This window comes from Aedes albopictus, chromosome 2, assembly GCF_035046485.1.
Source record: "Aedes albopictus strain Foshan chromosome 2, AalbF5, whole genome shotgun sequence".
Lineage (NCBI taxonomy): Eukaryota > Metazoa > Arthropoda > Insecta > Diptera > Culicidae > Aedes > Aedes albopictus.
The window spans coordinates 257,792,634-257,805,136 of NC_085137.1; the positions used below are offsets into that span (position 1 = coordinate 257,792,634).

The 12,503-nt window shown below is 42.4% G+C and overlaps 1 protein-coding gene across 5 annotated transcripts in view; it reads left to right on the top strand.

The window, feature by feature from the left end:
* Positions 1–12,503, top strand: part of LOC109428278 (opioid-binding protein/cell adhesion molecule homolog) — a 189,254-nt gene that overhangs the window by 162,234 nt on the left and 14,517 nt on the right. For all 5 annotated transcript variants that reach the window (XM_062851599.1, XM_062851600.1, XM_062851602.1 and 2 more), the window contains one exon: positions 4,800–4,949. In XM_062851599.1, coding sequence (XP_062707583.1) covers positions 4,800–4,949 — 150 coding nt within the window. The remainder of the gene's footprint in view (positions 1–4,799; positions 4,950–12,503) is intronic.

Sequence of the window (12,503 nt, forward strand, 5' to 3'; positions counted from 1 at the left end):
GTGTGTATGTGTGTGTACAAAATAAACTCACATCACTTTTATGTACTAAATCTCAACCGATTTTAACGACCGATGGTTCATTCCACGAGGAATCTGGTCCCATTGTTTCCTATTGAAAATGGTTCATATCGGTCCAGCCGTTCCGGAGTTATGGCAATTTAGGTGTTCCGGTTGAATCGGTACCCCAGGAAGGGGCAAGATATGAAAATACTACAAACCCATGCATGCGACACATTAAACCGTGGCATTTTCGAAAACCTGATGAACGGTTGGCAGGGAAATAGTCTTGGACCATATCTGAACCGGTAATGTTCCCGAACCGGTTCCGTGTGTCCCGTCGGAAATATAAAAGCAAACCAAACCCATGCATGCGACACATTAAATAGCGGCTTTTTCGAAAGCCTGATGAGAAGTTGGCGGGAAAATAATCTCGGACCATATCTGGCGCACCGCCACACAGTGGGACGAATTGAAAAAAAAAAAGAGGGACATTGAGTTTCGCGGCGAAAGTGATTCATGCAATGTCTTCGAAAGAGTTTCATAATTTTTAAGTACTTTTCAAGTTCTGAATCGGTAGTGTTCCGGAACCGGTTCCGGGTGTCCCGCCGGAAGTGACCAAATAAAAAAGTGAACCAAACTCATGCATGCGACACATCAAATAGCCGCTTTTTCGAAAACCTTATGAATGGTTGGCAGGAAAATAGTCTCGAACCATATCTGAACCGGTAATGTTCCCGAACCGGTTCCGTGTGTCCCGTCGGAAGTAGACAAATATAAAAGCAAACCAAACCCATGCATGCGGCACATTAAATAGTGTTTTTTCGATAACCTGAAGAACGGTCAGCAAGAAAATAGTCTTAGACCACATTTGAGCAACCGGTAGTATTCGGGAACCGATTTCGGGAGTCCCTCCGAAAGTTGTCAATATAAAATTGAGCCAAACCCATGCATGTGACACATCAAATCGTGACTTTCGTGAATCGTGAATCGTGAACGGTTTGCAAGAAAAGAAAGCCTCAGATCACATTAATAGAGACCAATGTTAGTTAGAGTTGTGTTCCAGAACCGGTTCCGAGTGTCCCGGCGGAATTGGTCACAAGTTGAAATGAACAAACCCATGCTGGGACACATCAATTCGCAGCTTTATAGGAAACCTGATGCACAGTTAGCAAGAAACTAGGCTCAGATCATATTTGGGACAATCGGTACTTTCCCGGAACCGGTTCAGGGTATCCCGTCGGAAGTGGTTAAATGTAAAATTGAATCAAACTCATGCAAAAAACTTTGTTGAAGACTGCAAAGTGATCTATGATTGTGGAAAAAAATATCTTAGTTTGTAACTATCGTATTCATATTATTCGGCCTCCAGTGATAGTGAAGGTGATCAAGCAGTCAACTGAGAAGTCTGATATTTTTCAGCTCTGCCTATACGTTGCACATAACATCAGAATATGAGCCATCAAAAAGTTTCCCTACTCGATGAAAGGTTTGATAAAACTCCTGCTGTTCTAATTAAGGTATTCTCAGGATTTAGGAACACTTCGGTTTATGTATATCGACGGAAAGATGATGAGTACATATTCGACGAGAAAGGCACTATCATCACTAGGTGGATTAATCTGGGTTTTTAACAATTATTGTCAAAACGTATTTTAACAATGAAACTAGAAAGAATAGCCGATGTTTAAAAGAAGGAAAAATTTATGATTTCAATATCAGCATTTTAAGCGCCAAAAACTATTTTTTGTAATTGCATATTCCCCTACTTTTCACTCGCGGTAAGGACAATATAACGGCCTACTTTTCTTTACTAAAACAAAAGTGCCGAAAAGTAGTACCTTTCGGCACCTTTGCCAGTACACACTTTTTTCAAACTATCACGACTTCCGTTGGTACAGCTGCTGGTTCTATATCCACTGAGCCGCTCGAGTCCGAATCAGGATGATTTAGATTTTGATAAGGACTGCATGCAGATCAGGTGTAGCGACAGTGACTGCAACTGCTTTCGTTCTTCCCTATACTGCTGCATGACAACAACGGGAGCTTGAAAATTTGTGACACCCAGCCTACCATAGCCTACCTGATCGAACAAAAATACTACGCAGACGCGCTTTAAGGCGCGCACGTGGTTGCTCTTGATACATGTTTGTTTAGCAATAAGAGATTGAACTATTCTTTTTTTTTTGCAATTACAAAAAAACTTTGTATGCAACTCGTTGCAAAACTCGATTTTTTCAGCACTCGTCGTATTTATCCAACTCGGCAAGCCTCGTTGGGTAAATGTACGACCCGTGCTGAAAAAATCATCATTTTGCAACTTGTTGCATAAATAACTATTGGCAGTGTTACTAGAAGGAACGACCTATGTTCAAAAGAAAGAAAAGTTCATGCTGAGGGTGACTGGTTCAATTCCCAGTTGGTACAGGAACCTTTCGTAAAGGAAAATTCCTTGAATTTTTTGACTATAATGTATCTTTGTACCTGCCTCACGCTACATGCACCATGGTCATTAGCAGCAGAAGTTCTCAGTTAATAACTGTGGAAGTGCTCATAGTACACTGCTAAGCTGAGAAGTAAGTTTTATCCAAGTGGGGACGTAACGGCAAAAATAAGTTCCAATGACCATTCGGCCGAATAGCCTTCGGCCTAATGATCTTCGGCCGAATGGCCTGACACCGATAGGTACCTCGAATTTGTTTCGAAATATTCACTGGTTATGCATATGGGATGCCAAACAGTTGCCAACAATTTCTAATATAAATCGATATTTTCTCGATTTTTTTGGCTTAACGATTTTGGATGAAAATTTTTCAACAAAATGGAAATAATGCAGAAATATGAATTCTTGAAAACGCCCTCGGCTAGAAAACTGTTTGACAATATCAGATGTTAGCCGGGGCCCGTGGCGTAGTGGCTACACGTTCACTTCATAAGTGGATGGTCATGGGTTCGATCCCAGCCCCGGCACTTGCAATTTTTCGTCAACTGCTCTGCCCCCCGAAAGCAGCTGACACCTGACCCTCTTCTGAGCATATGCTCTAACGGACCCGGAAACTGGGATATCGACTAACGGCAACTCATAATGGACCCCCAATAGGACTGGAAAAGGAACAAAAGCTACACATCAACATCTTCGTGCTCATCATTCTACCATGGGCAAGGCAAAATTGTACTTTCCATCCTAAGCATTGCAACCAAATGTGCAAAATATTCATTGGCATTACTCCCTTGCTGATTGAGGACAAACATCTTCAAGTCCCAGTTCAACATTGTACCAGAATATCCAAATGTACAAATCTGAAGATGTTAACAACTAACGATAGTGTATTTTTTTAAATCTTGCTCTCTTGTCATGAGCTTAAAATAAGAAGGTCGGCGCTGGTTTAGGTTTTTATGAGGTTTGTGCGTCTTAAATCGTGAGTAGCTGCAAAGGTCGGTCATTGGCGGCCATCTTGGGATGCTAACGAGCTTGTCCTTAACACAACTAAATGCGTGGGGTACCTTTAATTCAGTGATAAAACCATATCCAGTCGCTACCGTGAAGCAAAGCTTAATAAAATCAAGCATTCCAACAAGACTTACATATTTGATTTGCTTGGTAAGCTACCATCGACCGATGAGTTGGATTTGGTTTGCTTATCGAATTGATAAGCCTAATTTATGTATCTTGCGATTCCACCTGGGTCATCGTAGTCATCGGAGGTGGATGGAAAGCGGAAACAAAAATCGCGGTGGCTTGGAAAATCGCCAGGTAAAAATCGAAGAAACTATAATATCTTAATTAAGCCGAAATTAGGTTAATTCAATTATTCGTTGCCACTCTGGGCCAAGGTTGTGCACATGTTCGACCGCCGGAATCAGCGAACTGATTTTCACATTCCACGTAGGAAAGTTTCGAGAAGCGGTGAAAAGCCGATAAGCGATATGGAGGTGTGCAAATCACAGCCAATAATGAGGTCATTTGCTGGGCAGTTGCGAAAAGAGTTCGTGGTGCAAATCACTGGCAAAGTGAGACAAAGCTTCCACTCTTTTCCGGAATCATCCAATTTAAATTCTCCTGACATCGCAGAAGCGTGCTTTCTATTTTAAGAAGATCCTCATCAATTTGCATACAGTTTCTTTTTACTGGCTTTTATTTCCTTTCGTATGATTGTCACATCGTCACCTTTTGTTCTTGAGACTTAGTTTAGCGTAAGAAATGGTATTTTCTTCTAAGGCCGAGTGTAACGAAAGATAATAGGGGAATGTTGGGTGTTAAGAGTGAAACCCGTTCTTGACTGAATTCCTGATTTGCATGCGTAAGTTTTTATTTTTAGTGACCTTATACTCCATTAACCGATTACAAGCACCAACCTATATGAATGCGTATCTCTTTTTCCATTGGAAATTGCTCACTGCTTCACTATGAATTATTTTCACGCTCAAATGGCGTCTCACTGCTCTCTCATTAGCATGACAATAACCGACAACAGGGAATTCAGCAGCGGAAAACAACAGCTCGAGCTGACCAAACTGTGTGCCATTTTCGTATGATTTTCCGCCCGAGTATGAAAATCACACCGCTACAATTATGCAAATTTAACAAGTTCCCCCATCCGTTTTCCGTCGTCCTCGTCGAATTCCACATGCGCCGTGGTTAGTGTCAAGTATCATTCTCAAACCGTTTTTCGTTGTTTTCTTTCATTCCACACGCCACATGGACTACTGGCTCGGATCCTGGTCGATCGTTGCTCCTGTCGCTGCTGCTGCTGCTGTGGGCCATCAAACGGATTGGGTCCCTTCGGCGCCGTGTCGTGCAGGCGGAAAATACGAGCCAGTGCTGATAGACAACGCATACAGAGTGGTGATGAAACTGAGCATCAAGGTTGTGAGCCAGGCCGACTTTGGATCGTACAGGTGTATCGCCAAAAATTCCCTCGGGGAAACCGATGGTGCCATTAAACTCTACAGTAAGATATGCTCCGAAAATAGCCATTTACTATGTAGACAAGAAACTGTTTCTTGAGCCATGCAGCGGCGATTTTTTTCTTGCCTAGAAAATCTTTCAGTGGGTCTTCAATATAATTTTTATAGACGATTGAGCCATAAATAAATGAACTAGACAAAAAAAAAATCATAGCCATTCATATGACATTATATCATTTTTAATCGAAAAATTTTATCAAATGATTACTCAAACGATAAATTTTATTTTACATAGTTATTTTATTAATATAGACTTTTTAAATAAGCTCTATACCTGATCATCGCTTCGTGTTGCTTTTCTGTAGGTACATAGGCCTGATGTGTGGTATCCTCAACATCCCTCCATCCGAAAAGCGATGATTTTCCACATTTGGAAAAATTGTCTAATTTGAAGCGCACCCAATTTAAGCGATTGCGCGCTGATTATATGGAATCCACCTATTAACTACCATTCGCCTCCTACACCTTCCATTTGCTGCCGTAAATAGTAAGATGGAGCCGCCTGGTATTTCATTAAAATTCAAAGCGGGAAATGCCAGAGGTCGTATTGCCCCACCTCAAGGTGCGTTTTGCCCCCAACAGTTTTTCAGCACCCAAAACGTAACACTTTTTTAAATTGTTAGTTTGATTCGGTAAAATTGATACCACGCGGACCAAAAGTTGGCGTCTCTTAGTCAAATAAATGAACTAACTTTGAAAACGCAAGACACCCATAAAATCATCCTAATCTTAGTTATAGGGCTACGTTTGCTTAGGGGGTGCAATTACCCCACCTTCCCCTACCTGCTGGTAGTGCTACCGTACTGGATAACAGCATTGCAACTCCATTTCTTTTCACTACGCTTCTTCTTTAATTGAGGTTATTAGTATGTAGTAGGTAAGATTCTTTAATTGAGGTTATTAGTATGTAGTAGGTAAGATTGACAAAAGCAACGATGGACGGTATGCAAAATTACGTAAATATTTCGGGCGAACATTCTAGTTGGTTCGAATGTGGACGGGGACTGTGACAGGGAGATGGGCTTTCGTGTCTGCTGTTTAACATTGACCTAGAGGGAGTCATGCGGAAACTCAGGAGTAGTCGGGGTATGGTTTTCAACCGATCTGAGCAATCCGAACGACATTGATATCATCGGTAGAACATATGGAACGCTGACAGAGCTGTACAGGGTACACCCACCTGAATCAAGAGGCAGTAAAGGCCGGACTAGTGCTAAATGGTAGACGTAACAGAACGTGAAAGGACAAACGTTAGCTGCAGTATTACGGTAGATGGGGATACCTTCGAGGTGGTGGAGGTATTCGATTATCTTGGTTCCTTGTTAACAGTTGATAATGAAGTGAGCTGTGAAGTACCAAGACTCTCCTAATATGGGCTCCAAAAGAAACTCCAGTAAAAAAAGATTCACACCCTCACTAAATGTACCGCTAATAAGGGGCTGTCCATAAACCACGTGGTCATTTTTTTGGGACTTTTCAACATTGGCCGAACAACCCCCCCCCCCCCCCCAATGACCACGTGGTTTATGGACAACCCCTAAGACCCGTGGTCCATGAACAAGATGCTCAAGAAGGATCTGCTAGCGAACACGACCGGATCCGTCTGGGTAGTAATATTACGATAGACGGGGATACTTTCGAGGTGGTGGAGGAATTCGTCTACCTCGGATCCTTACTGACGGCTGACAACAACTTGAGCCATTAAATTCGGAGGCGCATCATCAGCGGAAGTCGGATCTACTACGGGCTCCAGAAGAAACTGCGGTCGAAAAAGAGTCCCCCACGCACCAAATGCACCATGTACAAAACGCTAATAAGACCGGTGATCCTCTACGGGCACGAGACATGGACCATGCTCGAGGAGGACCTACAAGCACTCGGAGTTTTCGAGCGACGCGTGCTAAGAACGATCTTCGGCGGTGTGCAGGAGAACGGTGTGTGGCGGAGGAGGATGAACCACGAGCTCGCTGCACTTTACGGCGAACCCAGCATCCAAAAGGTGGTCAAAGCCGGAAGGATAGGTGGGCAGGGCATGTTGCAAGAATGCCGGACAACAACCCTGCAAAGCTGGTGTTTGCAACTGATCCGGTTGGCACAAGAAGGTGTGGAGCGCAGAGAGCACGATGGGCGGACAAGGTGGAGCGTGACTTGGCGAGCATCGGGCGCGACCGAGGATGGAGAGCGGCAGCCACAAACCGAGTATTGTGGCGTACTATTGTTGATTATGTCGGAATATGGTTGCTTTCGACTGTGGGAACTTTAGCTGGGAAACGTGATATTCTCGGCCTTTGCAGTATTAAAGAGCAGCGAGAAACGATATTCTCTTTACATCCGAAATATTACCGAAACCGTCGCGTCGGATGTAGAGAGAATATCGTTTCTCGCTGCTCTTTAAGACTGCAAAGGCCGAGAATATCATGTTTTACAGTTGATTATGTCTTGTCTTAATGATGTTGAACAAATAAATGTATGTATGCAAGCACTCGATGTTTTCAGTTGACCCGTTGTTAGTTCGATCTCTAGTGTTATGCAGGAGAACGGCAAAAAATGCTCGCTGCGCTCTACGGCGAACCCAGTGTCCAGGAGGTTTCCAAACCCGCAAGAAATGGGGTTGGCAGGGCAATTTCCAAGAATGTTGAATAGTAGCCGTGCATACCCATAATTGTGGATAGGAGACCTTTGACCAACAACCTACCCAAGAAACACACTTGTCACCGAAGAGTCACGGCGGCGCAGGTTTTTGTTGTGCAGAAGCCATTGTGACTTAATTCTAGCAAGTAAGTGTTTATTTGTTAGAAGTAAGTCACAGTGACTTCTGCGCAACAAAAACCTGCGCCGCCGTGACTCTTCGGTGACAAGTGTGTTACTTGGGTATTGGTTCCGAATCTTAACAAACCGTTCAAGAAGTCATCAGATAAAGATCGCGGACTATTTTTAGCATGAAACGACGAATCTGAACTGGAATAGAAATGTTTAAACGCTATCCCAGTAAGGTAAATTAGAACATGCCGTCTGCGAGGCACTACACATGAAGCTCGTTATCCTGGAGCTTTGGAGAACACAATCTTGGTACCTACCGTTGGAACAAATATTGTTATATCCCGGTATTCCAAGCGACATCGCAATCCAGAACTGAAGAGCTGGTTTACTACACAGCGCCCAGGCACAGGCGGTGTATATCAAATGGGAGCCACTTATTGGAAGATGCGTGTGGCAGTTATTAATAACACGGGTTCACGTTGCTCGAACCAGTACCCACAGGGAAGACTTGGACGACGATTTAACACACGCTGACCGGAAGATCTAGCTGTAAAGAGATCGTTCTTTGACGAACTTAGAACTCGAGCAGCGGATGTTCCGGAAGGTGGAAGCGTAAAACACCAGCGAGATCAAGCTGAGTGAGCTATGTACTGGGTGAAAAGAGTGTATCACTGATGCAACCTGGCGGATAATAGAGGAGCCTGAAGAAGCAAAGGCTGCGATAGAGCGGGAAAGAACCAGAGCAGAACCAGAACAAGAGTCTCGCCAACGCAACGGTATGCGGCTCTAAAAAAGGAAACCAAACGCTTCTGTAGACGGAACAAGCAGGCGTGAGTGGACTCCCTGGCAAAGGGAGGGGAGAAAGCTTCTACAAACGCCTCCTCTACGATTAGATACGTCTAATCATAAACATGCAAGCACTCGAAGTGTTCGAGCGGCGGGTGCTTAGCACCTTTTTCGGCAGTGTATTGGAGAAAGGCGTGTGGCGTCGAAGATTAAACCTTGAACTTGCTGCAGAGTACGGCAAACTTAACATCCGGAAGATGGCAAAATCTGAAAGGATACGATGGACGGAGCATGTTATGAGAATACTGGACAACAACCCTGCAAAGTTGGTGCTCGTAAGAAATCCGCATGGTACAAGAAAACTTAGAGAGCAGCGTACAAGGTGGGCGGACCAGGTGCAGAACGACCTGGAAAATGTGGGACGCGGCCGATGATGGAGGACTGACATCAACCGGTTGGGCGAACACTGAGTTCCATCGACCAAACCAAAATCAATAGTAAGTCGAGAACGTACATGGAGGTGGGCCAGCCACACACTACGAAAGGGTGGAGGAGACATCTGCAAGCAAGGGCTGGATCCAAGGCTGAATCAAAATCTGGCAGGACACCACAGCTGGTGCATGCCCGGGGCTCGTGGTAACGAAGCCTCAACAAGGAACTAATGAAACTCTAATGAAATCCAACTTGGCTCCAAGTCTGCGAGTAGTCCCGATGTGGCTGCGAGACCCCAGGGCAAGTTCTTAATCGCAGCCGTTAGCTCATGACCTTGATCTTGACGTCGTGGTTTGGGAAGCGGTTATAGGGAAGTGGAACCATCTCGGCAGGGGTCCTATTTTGGGCACTTTTCTGCTATAACTTAGACAACTCTGAACAAATTGACACATTTTTTGGAACGCGATGAGATACGTATAGTATCTAGCCGTATGCAAAATTTCAAGTCAATTGGTTTGGAATTGACTGAGTTATGGCGAAGAGTGCCCAAAATACCGGCCGTTGCCCAAGTGGTTCGCTACCCTACTCGTGTTGAAGCTGCTCGTAAATTGCATCTTTGTCATTATTAGTACTTCCTGAGTGTGGGTTGAGCACGTTGACTATGAAGAATCGGCCTCTGATCCTCAGCAAGCGTCCGACCACGTGTCTCTGCATATTGCCGATCACGATGAAGGGCGGACGGGACGGTCGAGGAAATATCCGCCATTGCTCTGTGGCTACTAAGATGGTAATCTCAGATTCTACTTCATATTTTGCAACAAAATTCTATCATTGTGTATGCTCACTTGCAGTGCATATGCTGATTGGTTTTCAACATCTTCAGTGTGATAGAACTCGAGATTACCATCTTCAAAATCGCGAGGCAAATTGTTAGAAAGAGAGGCAAGATAGGAAAAATAACACGGCGTCCCGTTTCACCTGAAGGATTGTGCGATATTTGCCAGAAAACCATTCGCCAGAAAACCATTCGCCAGAATGACAAACGCCAGAAAACCATTTGCCCGAAAGTACCATTTGCCAGAATGTACCAATCCCCAGAATTAAATATTAAATATTAAATTCTGGGGATTGGTACATTCTGGCAAATGGTACTTTCGGGCAAATAGAAATTTCCTCCATTTTCTAAGAATTATTTGAAACTAAAGATGAGTTGTGAGAATTTGGTGGATATTTTTCAGTCCATCAACATAAAAAATGTCGTCCGTCAGTTTCAATATTTTACAATAATTCAATATGTTCACTGCTAGGATGATCTCTTGGTTTGTTTCGATGAAGGTCGACTAGGGCTAGAACAACGAAAACAACTGGAAATGACTCACCACTAGTTATTGAGCAAAGAGAAAATCGATGAAGAGAAATCGATCATTGCAGATACGCCTGCATGATACTAAGCGCGAAACTTCGATGTAACTAGGCTATAAGTGCATAGGTCTACAAATATTTGGTATGGTGAAAATACTGCTGACCGAAGTCCATTAGGCCGAATGGTCAATGGGTAGAATGATGATCACGAATAGCAATTCAGTGATTATGGAACAAGAATCGGAACGGTTTCTTAAGTTTGTTCGGTTTTCCCATAATTAGCTGATACTTCTACAATATTATTATTGCCTTATTGTTTTACCCCAATCAACAATTAATGTCAAAATCTGGTCTTACTAACTAAGAAGAACAGCCTATGTTTAAAAGAAGGCAAAATTCACTAGTTTCACATCAAGGTTTCGGTACAAAAAACTACGAAGCAATTCTCTCTAGTTCAAATAGTGAATTTTTCCTTCTTCTAAACACAGGCTGTTCTTTCTAGTTTTATTGTAAGACTTGTTTTTGGCATAAATTGTTGTTCGTAATTTTGTTGTTTGGCACAAAAAATATGATTTAAAGTGATCATGATATTGTTATTGTCAAAATAAGCTTCAAAAAATACTTTCAATTGAAAGAAGGGAATCTTTGAAAAAAAAATAAGCTAATCCAAAAATTCCATATCAATGAAAACTGGAAAGAACATCCTATGTGTTGAAGAAAGGAAAGTTTTTGGTGAGTATTGATCAAATTCCGTCAAAATAGTATTTGATCAATTGGATCCACGTCACGATCAGCTTGTCCACCAGACAAATTTGTGAAAATGCTCTTATTGAAAAAATAAGTTGTTGTGCGCAATAAAATAATTAAATAACATAAAAGATTTAATTTATTGTGAAATTTGAAAGGTTTGAGTTCACGTCATTTTTTGTTCTAGAGTGATTTACCCTTCTTCAAACTATAGGCTTTTCTTTCAAAGTTATTCTAAAACCATTTCTTGTTTGTTCTTACATCAGTTCCAATAATTTATTTAACTTTCGCATATAAATCTGAACAAAATAAAGTTTTACATCTTTACAATCGTTATCGTGGGCTAATCGATCCCAAAGAAATAAAAAAACGCGATTTATTTTTCAATTAGAATGTTTTAAATAGAGGTTGCTAATGATTGAAATCTGTCTCTTTCCGCCTCACATATGTTTTCATCAGGAAACAGTTTCATTAGATTAGTATATCATTAGATTGGGAACACTTCTGGAATGAGAACTTTGAAAATTTCTGGGAAATGGTACTTTCTGGGGAATGGTACATTCTGGCAAATGGTTTTCTGGGAAATGGTTCTTTCTGGCAAACGGTTTTCTGGGAAATGGTATTTTCTGGCAAATGTCTTTCTGGCCAATGGCATTCTGGCGAATGGTTTTCTGGCAAATATCGCACAATCCACCTGAAGGCTTTCCCCAGCTTGCATGTGTTGTCGCAGCCCCTAATAAATATACCTCCTACAGCGGTACAATGCCGAATCCGGGGTTCTTCAGTACAACGGGAGTATGGGGGTGCTCTCGATAAAGTTGAGAGATCTGCAAGTTTACTTTGTAGAACGAGTTTCAAATCGCAAGTCCATTTCCGATGCGTGGGTTGTTAGCATTAGTTCGTATCATTGACTAATACTCGGGAATAATGTTAGATTCGCGAAAAGAGGCACAACCCAAAGTATTTTTTTTTTCCTGAAAATTGACATCTTGCGCAAAGACGACGATATGACCCATTTCAGCCACTATTTTGGTAGCTGATAAACTGATAAACTTCTCAGTCAGTGCACGCACAGCAATGACCAAGGTTTCAGAACGTATCTTGATGATATTGGCTGCAATGTTATTTTTTCTAGCTGTCTAATTGTTCTCGTGCTGTTGAGTGGCATCTATAACTTCTCTCAAAGTGAGAGTTGATTGGTTACTATCATTTGTCTTGTTTACGTACGCAAAACAAGAAAAGCTACCAAAAATTGAGGTATGCCTTTTCTACCAATTCATGTATTAAAAACGTACAGAAAATGTGTTAAATCATAATCCATTCGTTGTATTAAGATGCGCTACACGGTTCCACAGGTTCCATACCACTACACACAAACACCGCTATTGAAACCCGAGAAGTTGAACCGGGTTGCGTCTAAAAATAACTTTCGCTTCGCTGCTGAGCTTCGC